Source organism: Strigops habroptila, chromosome 14 (genome assembly GCF_004027225.2).
Source record: "Strigops habroptila isolate Jane chromosome 14, bStrHab1.2.pri, whole genome shotgun sequence".
NCBI classification, from domain to species: domain Eukaryota; kingdom Metazoa; phylum Chordata; class Aves; order Psittaciformes; family Psittacidae; genus Strigops; species Strigops habroptila.
In genome coordinates this window covers 1,298,985-1,323,254 of record NC_044290.2, presented here as the reverse complement: position 1 = coordinate 1,323,254, position 24,270 = coordinate 1,298,985, and the positions used below count along the sequence as shown (strand labels likewise).

At 45.5% G+C, this 24,270-nt stretch overlaps 1 protein-coding gene across 3 annotated transcripts in view; it reads right to left on the bottom strand.

Annotated features, from left to right (window-relative positions):
* SHISA6 (shisa family member 6) overlaps positions 1-24,270 on the bottom strand; it is a 234,341-nt gene that overhangs the window by 157,440 nt on the left and 52,631 nt on the right. For all 3 annotated transcript variants that reach the window (XM_030506510.1, XM_030506511.1, XM_030506509.1), the window contains one exon: positions 17,595-17,690. In XM_030506510.1, coding sequence (XP_030362370.1) covers positions 17,595-17,690 — 96 coding nt within the window. The remainder of the gene's footprint in view (positions 1-17,594; positions 17,691-24,270) is intronic.

The window sequence follows — 24,270 nt, the reverse complement described above, 5'->3', positions numbered from 1 at the left end:
AACTTGCATTTCAACCCACTGTGTGCACCGTGGCTTTGATTTAAAATCCTTACACTGAGCCGCTCTTTGTGGATTGCACTCTTTTTTCCAGATGCTCCCAGACACAGCCCTGGATAGAGCTTTCTCTGCTGCTGCATCTCAAGCCACTCTCTTGGAAAGCAGGTTAAATTGAAGCAGTTGTGCAGGGAGGTATTTTCTCAGATATTCATAAATTGCTGTGGTTCCTTTTCCACCATGGGGGCTGTTGAAGCCCTTCAGGTGAGTGTATAATGAAATGCAGACTCTCTGTACTCACTGTGTGAGGGAAGGAACAAATTCAGATTCCCTTTGTACTTTGCTAGATAATAACTCTTTTGTTTTAACTAAGCTCTCACTTTCAGGGGTGATTAGATGCTTTGGCTGAATGAATCCTATTATTTAAAGCTTTTCCTGCCTGCTTCTCAGGGTGTATTCTGACTCATGTACCTATTTTCATGTAGACATTAGAGAGAAGGTATTTTTTTTCCCCTTTTAGAAATAGCGGCAAGCAGGTTTTTGGACCAAGCCTTATCTGTGTGTATGGCAAAGTCGTTGGTGCCCAGCTTAGCAAAAAAATGAATGCTAAAAGGCCCTTGTTAATGCTTGCTGATGATGTTTGATTGCTGCATAAGAGACTGCAATGGAAATATGGATCCTAACTATGACATTTTCAGGCCTTTAAATAAATGCATACTAAACCAAAAAGATACAGCCAAAACATATCAGTGCATTCCCACACATCATAGAATCACAGAGTGGTTTGTGTTGGAAGGGACCTTGAAGCTCCTCCAGTTCCAACCCCCTGCCATGGGCAGGGGCACCTTCCACTAGCCCAGGTTGCTCCAGCTCCAGCTCGAGGAACACAATGTACTGGCCAGAGTGGAAAAGAAAATGAAACTTTTTTCTTCCTTCAATTCCAGGGAAATAGGTGCTGGGATCCAACTGATCAGATCATGGCAAGGGAGGAGGCTGTAGTCACAGTTAAGCCAGGAGCAGTGTGCCAATCTCTCTAATTTAAATACCACTAATGTATGTGCATAGGATGCACTTTTATTGAGTTCCCCATGTACTACACACCCACATACTCACTGTGAAGCCATTACCTCGGTGACACTCTCCCAGTCCAGCCTACGCTCCCATTTAACTTGGTGCTCCCTGGCCAAGAGAAGTTTTAAATTCCTTAGTCTCTCAGCAAGCTAATGATCTCTTAGAGCATGATCCAGTATCTTCTTGACATATCTTTCTTGAACCCATAACATTCGAGACTCAGCTGCAAAAACAGCCACATAAACCTGGAGTCAACATCCAAAAAGATCTATTAAAGAAGAAGCCAGATACAGAGAACGGGGAGGGAGAAGGAACGGGAGCACTGATTTGCGTTCCCCTGGCTGAAGGGATTTATCTGCATTTCTAGTTGATAAAAGACATTAATTGATTCACGTTTTTTTATGGCTGCACACGGAGCTATTTCTGGCTGGAAGGAGATACTCTTAAATGGAATGAGTCAGACCAGACCTGTTATGTCGCCCTGGGACCCTGCAAGGTTTGTTAATAGCTCTGAAGAAATCAAGTTGCTTCACAAGGCTATTTTCTCCTCAGACATCAAAAGGAGAGGGAAAGCACAGGAATTCTGAAGGCTGGAAATGATTTTTTTTACATGGTTCTTTGCATTTGACAAATAGCAACAGGATAATCAAAGAGCTTTGCTCTTCGTAAGACACTTCTATAGAGTTCTCAGCAGGATTTATCAGTCCAGCTAAACATAATCTCTAGGGACACAGCTCTTAGCTAAAGAAGTCCTAGCAGGTCATAGCTCCTCAAGTCACTTCCTATGATTTCTTCCAGGTTAACTTCACAAATCAAAAGATTGTACTGAGAGAGTTTTACAGGAAGGGAAGTCTGTATTTTTTCCTCTTAAAAAATATATTGAAAACCATATTCTTTTACCAAATCCTTTTTCCTTACAAAGGCACCTGTTTCCCACCCAGGAATAAGCTCTTTATTATATTGCACTGGAAACAAACTGTAAGTTAGTTTGTCTTCAGTGGAGCTTTGAGTCCAGTGTTTTATGTTCCCTTTCTCCATCATGGAGCCCTGCCAGATGAAACCTGGAGAAAGCAAAGGCTCCTGTGACACATGCTGGGGGCTCTGCCCACGGAGAGGTGATGATAACTCATGGGATGGAGGCCAGCCAAGGTGGTCCAAAGTACAAGGGACATAGTACTTTGTACAGGACTTAATGTCCTGTGCCTTCAGCCCTCTGTCAGCATTTCCACGTTCAGTCTGGAAAGGGAATTGGATAGTTTTAAACTGAGACGTCTGTATGCTTTGTTTTTCACCCGAAGACCAAAAATATCTGTTGAAAATGTTGACAAATTGAAAGCATTTGTCATTTCTGCTTCTGTTTCCCTGGTGACACAAAAAAAAGAGAGAAGTATTTCCAACTAAGGCAAACCTGCAGCTCTTGTCCAGTTTGCCTTTGCTATCACCCCCATGGTTCAAAGCAGGAGCCTGTAAAATGGGCCTCCCCCTCATCTACAAAGCTGGGCCCTGTTTGCCTGTGGTTTAAGCTGATAAGATAAATGTACTGGCCTCATCCTATTTAGGAAGTGATAGCTATGCTTTGTTGTCATGTCAGCCTTTGCCAGGGAAAAATCATCACTTTCAGTGGTGATGATGGGACATACTCTCTGTTGTTTTCTCCAACCTGTTTTTTAGGTGTTGACGTCTCGAACATTCACAGCTCCTGGACATCAGAGGAGCCCATCAAAGAGCTCAGCTCTGTGTTAGAGATATGCAAAGCAGAAGCCTGAGTTTCTTCTGAACTTTCCTCGCACTGGGTGGTGAGACTAATTTAGCAGCATATGGTTTGTAAATCTGCATGCAGCCCCAGCATGATGCCAGTAGCTGGCTTACGGTGTGGGGAGGTGTAGAAGTACAGGCGTGTTAAAATCCATCTCGTTCAGACAAATCTGCCTCCAGCCACTTTCACACAGCCATCTTTTGAAAGAAAAAGCATGCCAGAACAAAAAAAGATGTGAAGTGGGCACCCCTGAAGCCTCTGCTGCCAATGGAGCCTGTGGGCTTGGTGAACCCTCTTTGTAGGACAAGCTGCTGGTCCAAGTGTTTTAGTCCTCCTTCTCTGTACCAGAAAGAGAGTGCGGGCAGACTTGGAGACAGCCACCCTTTTGTGAGAGAGGCTCATGTTGGCATATGCAGATAAAGAAATCTCATCCTCTGAGTGCTCTGGCATCAGCACCCTCCTAAGCCCCATCCTCTGCGTGGCTGTAGCCTTCTGGCTCCCCAACAGGAATTCTCCTGCTTGCACATAGCAACCAGCTCAATCAGTGAAGACTTACACTAAAACACCTGAGAATCCTTAAAGACAAGAAATTATTGTGGCAGAGCAAGGGTCAGTACAAGCAATGGAAATGCAGCTTGTGCTGGTTGGACTCTTGTACTTCATAACATAACTCGCAACATGTGATGCCAGCTACAAATCTGGGGGGGTCTTTCTATAATGCCATGCTTTTAACTGTGATGAACTGTGTTGTGACTCTACAGAGTGGGCTTCAACTCATGCTGGAGCTACGCACTCATTTTAAGGAGAAATGCTGCTGAAAGAGTCACTTTTCAGCTTGCTCCCTGCCATGCCTGTCCTCAAGCCAGCACAGCATCCATGGGGACACATAGGGAACCGATTTGGGTTCAAAGCATTCTGGGTTTGTTTTCATCCAACTTGAATTCTCTGATCTGGCTCATGGTGCGGCCACACCAGTGCTTGTGCTGGTGCAAAGGAAGATGCATTGAGAGGAAGGGAATGAACGAGCAGGGAAAAATGTCTCTTCTAGCTGTAGTTTTAGAGGATGTCATTTTAAACTACACTCAAACTCCCGGGTTTTAGCACTGAATGTATCCATGACCAGTCTTCAACCTCTTGTCTTTGTGCTGGTATCGTCCTTTAGTTTACACATGATTTTTCCCTCCCAGGTATTCAGCCATCACTGTGATGCAGGATGATCCCATGTCTCCCGGTCTTCCTTTTTTGGGCAAAACAAGATACTCTAGCCTCATCACATCCAGCAGAACAGCTCTTCCCCAGAAACCCCTTTTTGCAGCACAGGTTTGTGCCTGCTCCGAGATGAATTAATCTTCCTTGAACAGAGTAGACAAAGAGAACCCCTTTTCTGGTACGCTCTGAAAGTCACCTCAGCTGTGTACTGTGGCCATGTCTAATGCCACAATCCAAGGCAGATACAATCACTGCATCTCCTTCTCCCACTCAGTCTCGAGCTTTTTTCTATCAAACTAACTTTCTGAGCCATGCTTCATGTTTGATCCTAGTTTGAGCGCTGTTCCTGTCTCTCCTTCCCCAATTTCGAAATGAATTCCAATTTGTTTGATGGTTTTCCTGGGAAATACTGGTGCAGGAAAGGCTGTGAAAATGGTAAGAATGAACTCTGTTAAGATTGCCATCCCCACTTCAGTGCCTTTTGTGCAGTTCTGCCTGGATATTTCAAGGTACTTCCGTCTTATCTGCATATGAAGCCAGCAGCTCTGAAAGGCTTATTTAGAAAAATCCAACAGCAGCTATCTCCTTTGTTTTCACTTGCTCTATACAAATCCTTATTCACATCTAAGGGGTGAATGCTCTGTAATGAGCATGATCGTGACAGTGTACAGCACCCTTGACAGCAGGAGGAAGAGCTCTTTCCTGTGGCAGGTTGGAAGGAGATGCATAGGTGGCCATGGATGTGCTGTCCCAGTGGCTTCCTGCCATGTGCTAGCTGTGGCTGCCTACATCCCTCACGCACTGCCAGGCTCTGCATCGCTGCTGCTTGCACATTAAGAACTCCAAAGGACTATCAGCCACTTCAGGGATCTGGAGAAATAAGACCTGGAGCTCAAGCAGGTTGAGGAACCCCAAGAAGAAAGGCTGAGGTGTCACTAAGCATCAAGGCTGTGTCCTCTTGCCAGAGTTCAGAGGCCACAATGCAGCAGCAAGGGTCAGCTATGGGTCCCCACCTCGTGCCATCCACAGCATTGAGTTGGCTTTTCAGTTGCGACCCAACCTCTTCCCATGCAGTTGTTGATCAGTTCTCGCTCCCCTCAGTTGGGGTGTCCTATTTTTCACTCAGGTCATACCAAACTGGGATGAACTGAGGGTATTTCTGGTGCTCTGTGGGTACACAGCACTGACTGTTTTACAAGATGAACCCCTGCCCTGGATGCTTACAGGACAGCATGAACTCACAGAGGTTTCCTCCGGTCCCAATACTGTGAGGCACTTTTAAGCCTCAGACCTGAATTACTTTCCTCGCTCCTAACACTTGCAGTAACTTTGCCTATCTCACTAACTGCAAAAGCACCATGATGTGTGTTTCGTGTCCTCCACACTCTTGATCTCAAAGATCCACGGGCTAACACTCACACTGAGTCAAAAAGCCTTTCTTGCTCTGTTCTGAATTCAGCATTTTTAATTCAATGCCTTTCAGTTGCCATACCAAGTGGATGAGGAGGGCTCACCAACTACCTTCTCTGTCCCAAATCTACTTTGCAAACTTTTATCTCGCAGCACAGACACTTTGCCAGGCACTTATAAAGACTTTATTCATATTATACCTCCTAAGACGAACCTCAGGTTATTCTCATCACCTATATTTGAACTGGCTCTATTTTTATTTCCTGGTTTAAAATGAATATGAGGACATGCCTTTTATAGACTGTACACTCTTGGTATCTGAGCATATCTTAAATTAATAACAGTAACATATACTTTGGAATAAAACTTGTGGTACATTTTATACAATAGAGGCAGAGTGATGACATAAAAAGAATAGATAAGAGTATAGTACCTTAATAAAATCTTGAAGGGCTCTGTTTCCAAAGAGGAATCTGTGAGTCGTGTGCACAGATGTGGCCACACATAAAGAGCAGATCTGCTCAGAAATATGGCTGTGTAGGATGAGGGTTTTTACTCAGCAGATCTGCATCTCACTGCCTGCACTAACACTTTCCCTGTCGCAGCCGGGAAGGCAAGCCCCCGAGCTCAATCTGTTTCATGCATTGATCACAGAATCCGACAAACTCCCACTAGCAAAATCCAGTTGGACTCCTTGAGTCAGGGATCCATTTTCAGCCTGACCATAAACTCCTCTAATTCATTCCTTGTTCGGGGGGGTGTGGGGTGTGGGGTGTGGAACGCACATTGGGAAAGCAAACCCCACATTTTCTCAAGGGGCAGTATGGCATGGTCTGCATTGGCATGTTTAAGTTTATTTTCTGCAGCAGATCCAAGCCAGTGCCATTGAAATCAATTAAAAACTACCAACCATTGGCAGAAAGTGGGCTTGGAATGAGCTCTTTAGTTGAGGAACTGGGCTGTCATCCAGAAACTGTATGTCAGCTATATGAATTACTGGCAACAACCCAGTTTCTCTTTTCATTCACTTGAACTAGGACTATCCAAGAGTCAGAAAAACTGCCATGAAGAGATCTGCTCCTGGTTGAAGACTTCCTGCTCCACACTTCTTGTTGCTATGGGCATTGTCTCATCATCTGAAACACTGCTTTCTGTTCTGTGGCCACTAATTTAGGAGAGTCAGTGAAAGAGAGGTGCTGCTTGCTTTTCACCCGTCAGACAGAAAACTCTGAGGCTGGAGGTTTAATACGCCCTCCAATCTCTGAAACTGCCACAGACCTGCATTCTGGCAGCTTTACTCCATGACAGCAGCAGCCTTAAGGCACTGCATGGAAACGATGCCCTCGTCCAGGAAAACCTTTGGAGAAATTATTGTAATTGCCTTCATATAAGAAAATAAGGGCACAGAGCTACAAGCAGTGATTGTGGGCATCTGTTTTAGGAGTGTGGTGGCCACTGCATGAGGGACTCCAGGACCCTGGGGAATTTTAAAGCCACAACCTGATGACTGTGGATGACAGAATGAGTTTACTCCGGTTCTGAGGAGAAATGGAGATGTTGCCACAAAGGAAACTGCTGTTCTAGTGACAGACAGGAGCCCAGCAGTGGGAAGGAGCTCAGCCCTCTGAAGGGGTGCTGGAACAGCTGCTGGGGGACTCAGTGCAACCCCTCTTCTCCTAACCAGTGCCTCTGATCAGTGCTGTGAGTGTGTTCTTCCAAACAGATGATAAGTTGCTGGTGCCCTAAAAGAGAGGCAGGAGGAAGAGTGCAGGGATTGCTTTGGAAAGTTCAAACAAGGAGAAAATGCTCTGCTCACCCTCCAGTCCATAGCCCTCCCTTACTTCCCAGTATAATCTGCTCTTCTCTTAGTGTTTCTTGGAGAACCTGCTTGCCCTATCACCTGAAAACCTCCAGGTAGCAACTCATCTCCATCTTCAGGAAAATGACAGAGGAAGGATGCCCATTCCTTTTCCTCACATCCTGAGAGGACTAGAGCACTTTGACTCAACCGCCTACCCACTGCTGTGGCAGCAGAAGCAATTCCTGCCATACGGAACTGTAAATTCATTTCATCCTCAAAGCTGTTACAAAGGACGCTGTAGTGTAGCTGATCCCCTTATCTCCTCCCTGCTCCTTGGGAACCCTGCACTTCTTGTGCATGAAGAACAGTAGCAAATTTTGCAGTGCACAGACTTCCCTCTCCCATAAAAATGGTGTGCTGCAACCTGATTTCATAACCTAAACCCAGCCACAGCAATGCCACTCTGGCAGGCAGGAAATCACTGATCTCTGTCTCTCCCTGAGTGCACAAAGAGTAACTCAACAATTAGGAATGTCTTCCAGATAAAGCAAGATCTTTCATATATGTGCCAGAGAGAAACTGCTGGCTGCAGTCCATGGAGAATCCTGGCACACAATGAGGAAGAGAAGCAGGGCAACAGACATCCTGGTCCTGCTGGTGACCTCAGCCTGTGGCGTCAGCACCAATGAGATACGTAGGCTCTCCCCACTGAGTTAGGGAAGGGTTTTGGTACCTAGCTGAAAGTACAAGCCTGACTTTAAGCGAGAGAGGGTAGGAATCATCTGGCTTCACTACAGACCTCTGAAGTGTCCTTCCAGCCCCATGAATGCAAGATTAATGGCTCACTGACAAATGTCACCAGCATTAGTCACTATGAGACTATCAAAATGGAAGGAGGTGCTCAACCTACAGGATTTGTCCTGTCCTGGCACAGTAAAGCAGTCCTACTTGGATGCAACTGCTGCTCGTAGGAGAAAAAAGGATAGAAAACATCCACTTCTGCTGTCTCTGAGCCAGCAGAGCAATGCTAACAGCAGCAGGCCTTATAAAAGCAGGTTACAGTTCAGCTTCTGTTATTTCAGCCAAGGTTAGGTTAAGGGTCCAATGCACTAAAAGTTACAGATTTTATGCTTAGACAAAGAGAATTTTATTATCCTTTTGACTGCAAACCAGCTGCAATAGGAAAAGCCCTCATTCTGCTGTTTTACTATATACCTCTTGGAGTATGGGCACCAGACCTGTAGCAAAATCGTGACAGTATTAAACAAAACTGACTTTGGAATAACATGAAGAAGAACTCCTCCAGCTGAGGAACAGAATTGGAACTGGATGAGTAAACAACCACAGCTCTGTAAAAGTAGGGCTGGGACAACAAAGTCATGTTGTAAACTGTGAGACTTGGCATTTCTACTTCAACAGATACTCAGCTGTTGCAAGCTGTAAATCCAGTACAAGAAGGAATAGGACATCTGGAGCATGTCTCCCTCTGGTTTGTCCCCATTTAGGAATCACGGTTCTCATCTTCAACCAGTGGCCTTTAGACACTACCACAATACAAACTAGTCAATGCCAGGGGCCCACATGCTATCAAGAAATGGAGATTAATCTGTTTCAAAGAGTAGGAAAAGTCAATCAGTAAGCTCAAATCTGTCTCTCACAGACTGTCTGTGATTACTTTTGTGTCATTTGTTGTATAAACCCCCTACAACTGTCCACAGTTTGATACTGGCTATTAAAGGATAAACTGAAGCTCCTAAGACCAAATAATTTCCCTGTGAGTACCATATCTAGAAAGTAAATCTGGAAAGCAAACCTGGGGCCTGTGTCTGCAAAGACACTTCTCTGATAATGAGCCAATGTTCCTCCCGAGGAACTTTAGAAGATAAACTGTATACAACATACTGGGTTTTGTTGTAGCAATGGATTTTGGGGCATGCCCAAGCTGTTCGTCTGCCAGACTCTGACCACAGAATCTGGTTGTTCCAGTGAGATCACAGAGGCTTTGGAATTACAGATCCCTCTGCAAAGTCCCCTATCTGCACCCGGGAATCTCCAAATTCCTCCATAATATTCAGATCTCTTATTTATAATTCAGACTGACCACTGATCTGCTAAAGAAACCATATGCCAGCTCTAAGGCTGATTCTTCATTTCAGTTAAAATCTCTCTTTGGGAAATAACCAGCCTGAGATGCTCAGTGACACTGTAGCAGGAAATCATAAGAGTTCTTTTATGCATCAGTTCTTGACAATAAATATAGACAAAGACATTCTTCAAAGAGAAGTTTGTGGCATGCAGCTGAAGCTCCCTGTTTCACAGATAGCTGGGCTGTAACTGCCAGCTTTTCACCAGCATTCAGCTCAGTTTTCAAAGGTATCTGCCAAAACATCATGGAGAGTTGACAGAATCTCTGGGAAAGGTCATCTGATAATAGGCAGGGCTTTTTTCTTCTCCTCTCAGCTACTGTAATTTGTTTTGATATATTGTTAACACAGCAGAAAGAAGAGAAATCTATCCTGGAGTACTGGATTGTTGAAAACCATCCATGGGAACTCAGCACACAGCTGATTGCCTTGGAGTTTGTAGGACAAGGAAGTGGACAGCAAAATAATTCACTGACCACAGATGGACGAGTTGAGTGATAACTTCTGTGATTCACACTGACATGGAAGCATAAGGTCCTCAGGAGTGGCAGTGGTGAAGGTTAGTCCCAAACTCCAGTGCATGCCTGGGCCTGTAAAGGGGACCACATTCTGAAGTCAAAAGACAGACCTTACACAAAGTGCCAGGTGCAAGTTTAGCTCCAATATTGAGAAAAATTAGGAAAGATCTGAGGCAGAAGTTCTTCCCTGTGAGGGTGCTGAGGCGCTGGCATGGGGTGCCCAGAGAAGCTGTGGCTGCCCCATCCCTGGCAGTGTTCAAGGTCAGGTTGGACACAGGGGCTTGGAGCAACCTGCTCCGGCAGAAGGTGTCCCCGCCTGTGGCAGGGCGTTGGAACTGGATGAGCTTTAAGGTCCCTTCTAACCCAAACCACTCTGTGATTATATGAATATTGCATATTTCAATACTAGTTGCCAAAACACAATCCCAGCCCGAATGTGCACATGAAGAAAGGCACAGGGTGGTCTTTCCCTCAGACACAAGACTGTGGGTTTAACTGTGCCTCAGTGTGAAAGAAGAGGCAACCCAACCTGGCTGGCATCCTTTCTCCCCACCTTAGTCCTGCCCATGTCCTCCAGGAAGCATCTTTGATCAGGTCAAGTTAAAAGTGCCATCGATCAGTTGAGATGGTGATCTCCAGCTGACAAATGTCCCTTCACATGCAAAGTGAGGCTGACTTCTGACTGCAGGAGAAGCTTGCTTGCTTTCTGCAAGAAGCAGTCTCCATTTAATAGCTGGCTATGGAGCAAGTGTGGGATCCTTGCCACAGGAAGCTTAATCTCCCAGTTTAGCAGTGATATATGTGCTCTGTGCCCTGCTCGTGGCCATTTCTCTGCTGTTTCCTTAATATCAGCTTGAGGAAGACTCTCAGATTAGCTGCCAATCCTCCTTCTGCTCATTGCTCATAGTGTGGGCAACACTAGCTTAGAAAGCTGTGTTCCAAAACAGCCTCTCCAGGTTGTGCTTTAGGCCAGGTTTGTGGCCAGTTTGTCTGAAGGCAGAAGGGCATGAACCCATCACCTCAGTTAATTCAGCACCCTTTGAAGAAGGTGACACCAGAGATGGATGTAGTTTTGCTCATGTTCACCCCATTCCTTGCCTACAGCAACTGCTGCACAACTGCTGCAGGCATCAATATGGTTTCCATGACCTCCCACTCTCCTCCCACCCAGCTGTTCCAAGGGCTATAAAAAAGAGGCTGTCCAGACTCTGCTGAGAAATGGACGGTCACGTCTGGAGTCGATTAAATAATTCAGAGCGGATTGAAATGCCCTACTGCGTCATGGAATCTTTCTGAAAAGCCATGAAGCAGTTCCCACATCCCAATGATCCTTTCCTAAAGTCAATACAATTAGATGCCAGAATATGCAATAGTTGTAATTCATCAGGAATCAGAATGCAAGTGATCTTTAGCACACAGACTGCGAGACACCATCAAGATCATTAGGTATTATCTCGGGTGAACATAAAATGATTTATTGGGATGCAGTGGGCTCTGGCTTGACATCTCTCCATTGATAGGAAATGTCTAACAAGTGTTTAATGAGAGAAAGGGCCCAACATACCTAACCCTTCGGTTTTACATAATCTCTTCATGGTGTGTTACAGAGGCAGGTATGAAAAAAATGACCCTTAAACTTCCCTCTTTCCCTGTATTAATGAGTCTATCACAAGTGTGGATTACTAATGATGGGGGAGGCAGTAAATTCCATCTTAGAGCTGATTCACTGCATGTTTTGTAGCTGTACTGGGCCAACGTTGGTTGCGATAGACATAATTCAAGATCCCAAAATAACAAATTAAGGATATGAAACAGGACTTTGGGAAAGAAACTGGAATGTTAAGTCTGTCAGCCAAGTGACAAGGAACCAGCCATGACAGCAGGGAACCTGGGCAGTGTTGGAGAGAGGAATCAGAATCCTCCAACTGCTAATGATGATTAAAGGCATAAATTTCTTTCCTCCCATTCATCTCTGAATCATATCTACACGCTAATGGACCAGCCAAAGTGCAGGTTCCTGAGTTGATGCTTGTAAAAGGGGTTCAGTTCAGGGTTCCCAAAAGGAAGAGTGGTGCGTATAAAAGGGGGATGAGTACAATGTGTGTACAACAGGAGGAAGCGGTGTCAGCCATTATGAATACCTGATCCCGTTTTCCCATCTTGTATCACGTTTAGTCTGTTTGCAAAGCTTGCAGCATGTTGAATATTATAAATCCACTGAGGTGTCTGCACAGAGATTAGTTTGCACACAGATACATCCTTTATAAAATACAGAGCCTGACACAGATATTCTTCAGCTTGCAGAAAACCCAGGAAAGGTGGGAAGAATGTGCAAATGAGGGAACACAATGGATGGGTAGATCAAGACATTTCAGGAAGGATATAACCTGATCCTCATATTAACACGGGAGGACCCACAGCTCTACCACCATCAACAAGCTTTTCTAAGAGTCGCACAAGCACAAGCTTGGCAGTACTGTCTTAGGCAAACAGACTTAGCCATGAGTCATTTAATCTGTGCTTCCTCTCTCCGTACAGGGGGAAGGCATCACCTTCCAGCAGGAGCAGCAGGGACACGATGCTGGAAAATTTCGGAGCTCCCAGGGGAGAAGACAAGAAAGGGGAGCTTCCACCCACCTCAGCTGGAGGAGGCACTGAAGCAGCTTGGGAAGATCTTGGTTGCTAAGCATAAACTATAGCTGCCTTTGTCCTCTTTCATGTTTGCCTTAGGTGCCCTTACAGGCAAACCCAAATGTTACACTGCCAGATAAAGCAAGCTGGTGCTTTACTCTTGGAGCTTGTCTTGCAATAAACCTCACAAAAAAACCCTGCAGCTTCCAAACCTTGACCTGTGTGGCAGCAGCCACCATCCACTGCTCCTGCACCATGGGACATATGGTCTGTCTGTCCTCAAAACAAATCATGCACATGGCCTGGGAGGGAAAAGTGATCATTTCCTTAGGTGAGACTGGATCAAGAACAATTTGCCCCTTTTGAATATGCGCCAAAAAAAAAGCTGATTGGAGGGAGATGATTGTCAACTGTGAAAAAGCAACAAGTCATCAACATCTGACATCTCACCTTCCCCTCTGCCTGCATGCAGATGCTGTGCATCCTTTCGGGTAACACAGAGTGGGATCTTTATTAGAAGGTGGCAAACTATGAGGTTGTATATGGGGAGTATGATGCCTATTCAGGTGTAAGGTTCTGCTAAAGGCCATATACCATGCTTCCACACACCAGGCACATGTGCTCAACCAAAACCAGCTCAGGCTGTCCAGCTGTACCTCATGTGAAGGGCTGTACCATCAAAAAGAGTGTCCTGAGCCACTCTGCAGGTATGTGAGGTACAACCATGCTGCAGGTTAGGGAGAACAGAGGCCCAGGCAGGTAAATCCCACACTCAGGCTGTAAATCTTGCCATATCTGCACCGAATACCACCAGATAAAATGTGGATAGCTTTTATTGCTCTGTCACCAGGCTGGCTTCTCCACACCAACACCATCTTCACGTTGCCCACACTGAAGGATGTTGGTAAAGCTCCACAGCTGCCAGCAGCAATGTAGTCAGGCTTTAACAGCCACATCACACTGACTTGGATATGTGGCTCATTTTAACTCCTGCCTATGGCACTCCTGGATAACATCCTAGGTGCAAGTTTTAGTGGGATACTTGAAGAAAAAGAGTCTCCTGCATATAGAATCATAGAATGGTTTGGGTTGGAAGGGACCTTAATATCATCCGGTTCCAACCCCCTGCCACGGGCAGGGACACCTTCCACTAAAGCAGGTTGCTCCAAGCCCCTGTGTCCAACCTGGCCTTGAACACTGCCAGGGATGGAGCATTTACCACTTCTCTGAGCAGTCTGTTCCAATGTCTTACCTTACATCTAACCTGAACTTCCTCTGTTTAAACCCATCACCTCTTGTTCTATCACTATATTATGCCCTGACTCAGAGCACACACATCTCCCAGTGAATCCAGCTACAATAAAGATTTGCAGCCTTGAACCAAAAGTGAGAGGTTCCATTTGTGACAGTGTTATTGGGCAGGCTGTGAGGACACCTGATGCTTCCTGAGTTTTCCACACATGCTTTTCAAGTCACAGCCCTACCTCTGCTCCTCCTCAAGGATCTGGCATAAGCTTATAAGGAAGGAAAAGTAGGAAAAGTCCTGGTTTTTCCTACAAGATTACCATGCAGTCTAAAATCCCATATTCCCCCCCCATATTCAGGAAGCATCTCACTGTTCCCTGACCCCTAGCACTCAGTTCAACTGGAAACTTTATTCACTGTGATTGAATATCTTTGTGGGTGCTTGCTCCACGTGCTGTTGCACTTGTGTTCTACACCACCCTGTGTGACTGAGCAGAGCCCTGGCAGGACAGTGAGTACGGCCCGTGTTAGTCTCAACCTGGGACATCTGAGAGTAGCAAGACGCCTGGAGAGAGAACAGCTTGAAGAAGCTGCTTTGTAAATTAGGTTAGTGCAGAGAGGAATGTGATAACTCCTGTCTCTAGTATTCCAATTGCTTCACTGCAGCACTGCCCTCTTATAGCAACTATCACAGCAATAATAGCTATTCCTATATCAACAAGTGCAGGCATGATTCATCTGCCTTCCTCTGATGGCCGAATGACCTACCTTCCCATAACTCCCCTCTTGGTACAGCGGGTGAAGAGGTGCCTACTGCCCATCCAGTGAACACACATTTAGGGGTGCTGATGTCTCCCAGGAGTCTTTAAATGGAACTGAAGGCTAATACCTCCAAATAAAATGTCAAACTTCCAGCTATCTATCATTAGATGAGATTAACCCTGCCGCCTGTCTCACCATGGAGACTTTCTGTGGCCTAAAGACTCTGGATTCATTCCTAGATCATCATGACAGACTGACAGTGAAATCTTTTACCATGGTTTGAAGAACACACTACGCAGTGATTTTATAGACTTAAATGCCAGGCAGTGATGCATTGCCCAATGGAGTGTCATATAAGACTCATAAATCACAATCTTGCCGGAGCTTGTGGATGTCAGACATGTGAATATGCTGATTTGGTATCCATGGTAGTTTGGCATGTCTCACATCTTTGTCTTCTACCCAAAATAGATTAGCTCTTAAATATTACTCAGCACTTGGAGTTCTGCCACAGCACAGAAGACAGTTGAGAAAACACAAAAAATGTGTCTCCCAATGCAAAGAAATATTGAGATAAGCTTCACTGGATTTGTGCAGTCTAAAAGCAGAACCCTCTTCCATGGTGGTGTAACAACAAGGCGATGTTATTTGGCTAATGATAGTCGAGGTGGAGATTTTAACACATGCACTAGAGCTGAAATATGACAAAATCTGAGCATGAGGCTGCTCAGCCAAAGATCAGGACTGTAACCCTTGCTGGAGCACTCATCTCTCCTGTCTACATGTACAACTGGGATGCCAGTTCAAAATGAACATAGGAAATCTATTGTGTAATATTTCCAGAAGTAATCAAATGATATAGGGCACAATCCTATCAATAGCGCCCCTAAGTAATTTGTCACATCCAAAGTCCCTGCTTTCACAGCACGAATGGGCAATCAAATCATAGCACAAATCTCCACATTTGCACAAGCAAACAAGGCCGTTTGCCTGCAGAACGTGTGGAGATGTTAATCACCAAGTCGTCATGGTTGGATATGTGAATTTACCATGAAGAAGTTAGAAGTTAACATTATGGTACTGTTCAAACGAATTAACAGGTAGCTGAAACGTTAATTCAAAGGCCAATTCATTCTTTTATGTCCATAAAAAGCCAAAATATAGTTTAATTTCTTCAGATAATAAAAGCCTTTTATTCCCTTTGGAAAGCACCACCCTATCTGATGGCTGTTGGCATATGAACAGTCTGGACTCCCACTGCCCCATTCTCCCAACCTTCCCAGGGATAGGAAATGTGCTCTGTGGGGCTTCCAGCAAAATTTCCAATGGAAAATGTGTGAAAACCACTGGCCCATCTACAGAAGAACAGAGCCCCTGAGGCTTTTCAGTTATAGAAGGAAAGCAAGTTTTATTCTTAGCTGAGAAGGAACTGGGAAAAGTATATTGCACAAAAAAACTGCTTGAGGATAATTCAAATTGAGACAAAGAGGCAGGTTTTATGGGCCTGCCCAGGGTTATCTATGTATGTGCTTGATGATGGCTATCAGGACACAACACTCTGTACACCATACCTCTACTGGGGTGCATTTGCTATCTCACCCTAAATAGACTGTCAGGCCTGATGTGATTATGACGTGACTGTAAAATCCCTTTTGGATGGGGAGGAGGAAGGGAGAGACCTCGTGTGAAATGCCATCCATGAGTCCTTCCTTGAACCATCTCGGTTCCCAGCCCACCTGAAGGTTCATGGTGGTTTTCTCTGCTTTCCTTCCACCGGTGCAGTGGCAGGCTGGAATTGCAGGGTATTGCATTACAAGTCCCACGGGTGCTGCCTCAGCCTCAGTAAACTTTATTTAAGCACACACAGACATACACAGACAATATACATAGATTTGTTTCTTCTCTGACAGTTCTACAGGACCGACACTGCTTTGGATGACACTTTGGAGACTTGGAAAAAGTGCAGGAAATGAAGGGAAAAAAAGACAGGTCTTTTAATAATTTGTGAGTCATGGTCATCCACAGGAACAACACGGGTGCATTCAACCAGGTGAGCACATGGACACATCTCCACATACAGTACATCGTGTCTATATAGGTATCTCCACATACATTGCATCTATATAAATGTACAACAGTCTCAGAAGTCAGCAGGACACAGAACCAGACGAGGACTGGCATGGCACATGCTTTGCACTCCCCGTGTCGCAAACCCACTGCCAGAGCACCAGTGTGACTCGGTCAGGGTGTGAACAGAAAGATGCTCCAAACACAGTCTCACCATACACTATAAAAAACTCACCAAATAGGCAACAACGTCAGAAAACGAACATTGAGCTGGGGTTCTGGTGACCAGCTACTTTTGAGTCAGATCTCACAGCTTCTGTGTCACCACAACTCCTGGGTTATACGGTTACTTGTCTAATAGAGCTACAACTGTCTCTCAACATATATTTTATATACAGTACATATACACAGAACATACACAGAGCAGCATATGTATATTTTTGTGGTTTCATGTTTGTACATTATATCACAGATTATATGAACACATAAAATATATGTTTTAGGACCTAAAAAGAAATAATTTTATAAAATATTCATTATACCCCCCCCAAAAAAAAATATCTCAGAAGTCAAACAAAAGAAATCCAGAAATGCACTCTTCAAGTGCTAACTGCCTGCCCTTGGACAGCATGACATCCTTCCCTTTCCTTTGAGAAGTACAGCAGCACAATGGTGGTTTGCAACCATGCACTCAGGAAAACACAAAGCAGTATAAATTGTTGAACTGCAAAGTCAGAGTGGAGTCTGGAGCCTGGCTGCCTGACTCGACACTCTCCCGCCATCTCCCTTGCTAGGATTTAAAAGGTTCTGCCAGGAGCACAGTATTTTACCTGCAGCAATATTTGCTAAGCTAAATCTACTGACTGCAGTCCAATACTGTTATCTCCCAGCCCTCGGAACCCAGCTTCTGAGTTAGAGCTTTTTCTTTTTTTTATTATTTATTTAAAACAATCTTTTTACTTAGCAAAAAATTGTTTCCACTGTACCCTTCGTGTGTCCTCTTCCTAACGTGACAAACCCGGAGGAGATGAAATTATGGAGATCTGGCCCTCCACTTCGGTAAATATCCTTTCCATAGGGACCTGCCAAGGAAAAGAAAACAAAGAAACCGTTATTTAGTGTGTGCATATCTATACACACATATATGCTATACAGCCCTGATGTAACCCTCAGATACGAGTACTGAAGCCCCACCACACGGTTCCATTATTAATGGCAAGCAGAGGATATAACAGAACATAACACCTATAGTAGCATCAAAGTCTTAATCCTTTATTGGCAAAGATTTACTAAGAAGAACAATTGCATATTTAGATAACTGCCAAGGAATGAACTGATGCTGAGAGGGGAATCACTAACGTGCCAAACCAAACATCCCTATCACTGGGAATTCTGATTATCACTGTCTCAGATGTAGGTTTCCCAGGAGCAGCACTCCCAAGAGCTGGTCTCACTCGAACCTTCAGGATTTGAGGAGCTAAAGGAAATCAGAAGCGATGTGGCTTTGATCCTTCCTGATTCCAGCCATCCCTCTGACAGCAGTCATGTGTCATTGGCAGAGATCTAGTCTCAGCACAAAAGCAAAGGTGCGAATACCACTTGTCCAGTCCGGACCCAAGTCCTCATTAGCAGCATGATACCAAACTTTGTCTTTTAGCTTTGATTTGCTCTGGCCCTTCATAGCATCCCTGGATAGTTTCTCAATAGCCTTCTGCAGAACACTTCCTAGGAGCTTTCTCAGTCCATGACAACAGGGTAGGTTCAGGAGACACCCAGCTTTTTAATACTTTAATTTATTAATAAAGCAAAGGCCATTTGCCTCCCTTTTACCATGCAAAGCTCTGAAATGAGGACACAGTTCATTTTTCAGATACCCTTTATCATCTCCTCCCTCTTTCATGTTGTTCATTTTTCTAGTCCTTTTATTTCAGAAAGAGGCAGTGATAAGATAGGTGCTGGGGGAGGGAAGTAAGGCAGCCTCAGGGGCCAGGAATACAGCTCCCTCTCCATCCTCTCCACGCCCTTCTGCACAAGCCCGTGATGCACCACTGTTCTTGTGAGCCACGGTGGCTGGGAGTCCATCACGGCAGATGGTCCAGGGCACACCTGAGCAGGGGAGGTGAGTTGGGAAGCTTTGGAGAGGGCCAAAGGGGCATCAGGGATCCAGGTGGAAATGCAGCCTGGGGCCATGTTCTGCCTGGCTCACATTGCCTCTGACAGATGATACAGCCCTGCACTAGTTTTCCAACACTGAGATGAAATCCTGCTTGTTCTCACATGCTTCCAGGCTCTCTGGCCACACTGTGACAACTAATAGGAACAGAGACTTTGAAATCTCACCAGTCTGTGAAGTTTTCCTGTCTTTTTTAGCCACTCATTCCCACCCGTGTATCCCAGCAGCTACTACTGATTTTACAGGCCATTACTCCTGTCATAAGAGTCCACCCTGCATATGAGTGGGCTGAAGGTAAGCATCCCCCCACGTCTAGACTGTCCCAAAATCATAGAATCCCAGACTGGTTTGGCTGGAAGGGACCTTAAAGCTCATCCAGTTCCAACCCCCTGCCACGGGCAGGGACACCTTCCACTAGAGCAGGTTGTTCCAAGCCCCTGTGTCCAACCTGGCCTTGAACACTGCCAGGGATGGGGCAGCCACAGCTTCTCTGCGCACCCTGTGCCAGCGCCTCAGCACCCTCACAGGGAAGAACTTCTGCCTCAGAGCTCATCTCAGTCTCCCCTCTGGCAGGTTAAAGCCATTCCCCTTGGCCTGTCCCTACAGGCCCTTGTCCAAAGCCCCTCTCCAGGTTTCCTGGAGCCCCTTTAGGCACTGGAGCTGCTCTAAAGTCTCCCCTTAAGGAGCTTTCTCTTCTCCAGGCTGACCCAGCCCAGCTCTCTTAGCCTGTCACTGTTCCATATTCTGCCCTGCAATGGATCTGAGCAGGCTCCAAACCCCACTCCTCCACTGGTCCTGGACACCAGCAACTGCCTGGTCCCAAGAGCCTAGTACAGAATTCACCATCACATGAGCATGGTGAAGATCCTCGGAGGAGGCTCACATATGGCAGGCAGAAGATGCTGAGACTTCTGACAAATGTTTATTCTTATCTAATAGAAAAAGCATCCCACTCTCTTCCCTCACAGATCTTTTTTCTGGTCAGGGTCAGTCAAGTGCTCCCTGTCAACTTCTCAAAACACATATGAAGTGTTTCTGCAGGTTTGGGAGTGTTAGCAGCAAGACAGTTTTCTTCCTACAGTTATAGTAATGGAAGGTGGTAGCAAAAACCTTCAAATGTGGAGGCACCCACCCATAAATTGGCTGAGAAGGGAGTTTCCAGAAATAAGAAGGAAGGATTTTCTGCTTCCATGGGGAACATCATGGGCTCTTTCTCTCTTCTTCCTACCCAGCTCCTGCAAGCTCTGGCTCTTCTGTTCCTGGAAAAAGGTGGCAGAACTTTGCCTCCAAGTCCCTGAAGTTATTTGTGCTTCATGAGGTGTTTGTTCTTGTCCTGAGAAGCTCACAGAGAGTCGGTGGCTGCAATGCCCAATTTGCTTTCTAAAATGCGTGTATTTTTTTCTTTCCCGAAAGCCAGTCTTTGCCCATGTACCATCAATTTTCTATGCTTTCAGGGCCAGCTACTCTGGTGACTGACACTCTATCAGTGTCATGAATTTATTGGTTTAAACAAGGCTAAAAGAAACACACAAACATGTGCTATTCCTCTAGCTGAAATCAGCTGTCTTTTTATATGTCCCTTTGGACAATCTTTTTTAAGACAGAGATCAAGAAGTGGAAGTATATAAAAAAAGCAAATATTTACTGGCAGATTGAAGATCATCCATCAGCCATTTGTTCTCTGAACCTTGCTCTGCCCCTTCATATAGTACATATAGTAGTTAAATTAAACCATTCTTGTGATGAAAACCCATTAGCATTTGAACAGAAGTTATGTTTTCCCCCGAGAAACTTGCATTTGTAGACTTCAAGTAGTGAGTTTTCCCTTTTTATGGGTACATTATAGGATGCTACAGTTGTTTTATATGGGGTTTTTTCATTCCTGCTCACTTGTGATCATTTCCCTTGGCTCCGCAGTGTAAAAATGCTGGTAACATGGCTTTTACTTTTAGAAGCACCTTGGGGGCTGCAGGTGGGCCAAGTTCAGCTGCTGTTATTCAAAGACTTCATAACCACTTCTTGACGGAGATGTTTTACACCGGCATTGTACCTTACCAAAATGCATGTGCCCAGAAGCTCAAGCATCATTAGAGAAGGCTGTAAAGCAGTGGAAGTGCTGTCCGGAGCTATGCCAGACCAGAAACCACCCCTGTTTCATTCTCCACTCGGGCTGTTTCCTTCCTTTCTACCTTTAGCTGTGTGCTCTCACTGGTCTGTTGCTGGGAGTCCTTCCATAGATTGTGGAAGCTGTGGGGTGGAGGCATGGAGCAGCTGCAGAACCCCAAGCACACAGTCAAATGGAGATCTCTGAGCTAGATCTGCTGTGTGAATGAGTGGGGACAGTTTAATGGCTACCTTCTACCTGCTGTCTACAGGCATTATTCACACTGTTCTCCCTCCTCCCTCACGTGAGACCGCATAAGAGAAAACCTGCCCTTTGCTGGTATATTTCCCTGGGAGTACACACAAACTCCATGGGCTGCAGCCTCCACGGAGTTGAAACCCAGGACCCAGAGGCAGCACCTGAGACCTAAAAGAAGTTAGATAAATCAAGAGCAGGCAATCAGTCCTGTGAGCAAGGCAAGGCAGCACAGCACAGTATATTCCTGTTCAAAGTCAGGTTGGATGGCGCTTGGAGCAACCTGCTCTAGTGGAAGGTGTCCCTGCCCATGGCAGGGGGTTGGAACTGGATGAGCTTTAAGGTCCCTCCAACCCAATCCAGTCTGGGATTCCATGGTTCTATACTTGTGTTCTCAGGCTCCCAGCACACACCTTCTCTCTTTCTACAGCTCCCATTTTGGGTGGGATTAGTTGCTGTCTGCCAGTTTTCCATATCCAGGTGTCCTACCCACCTTGCACACATTACCTAACCTCATGGCATGGAATGTGCTACCTTGCAATACAGTATTTCTCTAGAAATTTTGCATCTCCAAGGTCTATTTCTCACAGTCAGGATCAAATCTAAAATGCTGCTTCAGAGCCCTGTGTCTGAGTCCCTGGAAGATGCTCTTCCTCCCTCTCACTCCCTGTCCTTGCTTACATGCCTATCTGCGTGATAAACCCTCAGATGCATACAAGCTCCCGGGCTTTTTCACTAGAAGAAATGAAGAGGACTCCAGCAAGGCTGCGTGTGTAGCTAAAACAAATGAAGACTAACACTTACACAACTTAAAATCTCCAGAAGAAACTGAAACAAGGCGAAACATGACTTTTTTTCTCCTCTCCTTTGGTTATAAAACACAGCAAAGGCAAAGAGCAGAGGAGTGTTTTGCCTGCCACACAATAAAGGCATATTCTTTAGGGCATACAGCTCAAAGAGGGAACATTTCGTTACAATGGCATCCTGCATAACACACATATGGAACAAACTCAGTCACAAACAGCAATTACAACCCCAGCTCTGATTTAACAGAATTATTAGAGCTGAACTAAAATGCTGTTATCCACCTCTCGGAAATGTTATTACTGAGCACAGATTACATCACCCTGAGAAGGGCAGACAGGGACTGTTGTGGACAGCCTTTTGCATGGTGCACTCTGGGATTCTGACCTTATCCTTGTCACACATTTCACCCAGAAAACAACCCACCCCCAGAGAAGACTCCCCATACCCAAACTCCTCAGCATCAACGTTATTCTCTAACAGACCTCTGTGGAAAACGAGATAAAACCTTTTCGGGGGGGGGGGACGACAAATATGACCCACAGCCTACCTGCCTCTGATGCTGCTCACTTCTGCTGGAGTGAGTCTTTTAAGCTATTTTATACATATCAACAGACTGACACAAAGCGCATGAGCTGCCAAAATGACCGTGAGGTGTTTGCTGAGCACATGGCACACTGCTCTGCACCACTCTGGCTGTCCTATCAATCAAAGGCAATCATCCTTGAATGCAAGGAGAGGCACGGCTCCAGAGCCAAACCAAGGAATTCTTGGAGCCAGCAAGCACACAAACCGGATCAATCTATCTGAAGAAAGTCTCATTGCAGCAACTGGTGGGTATCAGATGTGGCTGTGGGCTGCATCACTGAAGGAACTGTTCAGCCTGGGGAAGGCTCTGAAGAGACCTTAGAGCAGCTCCAGTGCCTAAAGGGGCTACAAGAAACCTGGAGAGGGGCTTTGGACAAGGGCCTGTAGAGACAGGCCAAGGGGAATGGCTTTAACCTGCCAGAGGGGAGACTGAGATGAGCTCTGAGGCAGAAGCTCTTCCCTGTGAGGGTGCTGAGGCGCTGGCACAGGGTGCCCAGAGAAGCTGTGGCTGCCTCATCCCTGGCAGTGTTCAAGGCCAGGTTGGACACAGGGGCTTGGAGCAACCTGCTCTAGTGGAAGGTGTCCCTGCCCGTGGCAGGGGGCTGGAACTGTATCAGCTTCGAAGTCCCTTCCAGCCAAACCAGTCTGGGATTCTATGATCCCTACAGATCCCCAAGGCTTTTGTGATGTTTCTGAAAGAGAATGGGTGCCTTACCTGAGCAGACAGGGCCAAGTCTTGCCCAATATGAGCCAGTCAGTCCTGTGTCATCAGGGACTTGACCAGCTGGCATGGGCTCCAGTAAGCACATGGCTCTTGCATAGCTGACTGCCCAGAGCATCAGAAAACATGGTAAAAATTCAGGCCAGGATCACTCCCAAGCCAAGGGGGAACTTCATGTTCAAATCAGAAGCAGCAGATTGTTCCAACTTGTAAATTGGGAGATCCTTATTTTTCATTTTGATTTATTTCAGTGAATTCTGCATTATCAGCTTTCAGAGTGCCTTTGTACCATACTTTCCAGCCTTCTTTACAACCAGGATGGGTAAAAGCTTCCTATTGACTACTGAATACTGGAGCTCTCAAGCAAAATTACTGGCCAGGAACTGGGCTTTATGGATAATGTTGCATACTGGAAGACTTCCCACAACATCGCAAAGATGGGGAACAGTTCCCTGGCATGGGGTTTGTGTCAGTCCAAAGTAGCAACCCTGCCAAAAGTATGCCCACTTAATGCAGATCAGAACAAGCCAAATCCAGTGCAGTGAGCTGTATGAGTCCAGGTTGTACTCATGGATCTTTCTGGCATAGAGAAAGTGAAGCTAAAAGCTCTGCTGGCTTTCCTCATAAGTGACCAAGAGAAGACCTCCTTTCATTATCTGTTGACTCCATTAAATTATAGCAGTTGTCCTTGACTTTGCACCCCCTGTGAGCTGCAACAAGCTCTAAGAGGCTTCAGGAAACATTATTTTTAGGTTCTGTTGACTTGTAAAAATGACTTTGTGAAAGTAAAATACAAGACTGCAGTGCTAGAGGGTTTTGCCAATGACGTGCATCAGGGGTGACAGAGAGACAGTGATGAGTTTATCACTGGGATGCCTAAATTAAAACCACTTTCAAAGAGAGAGGATTAATAGGAAAATAAACTTCAGCATCTCTTCAAGGCTCCAAATGCGTGTGTTGGTTAGAGAAAACCTACTGAAGTCCCTGGTTTGTGGAGGGAACAGCTCTGCTCCCATG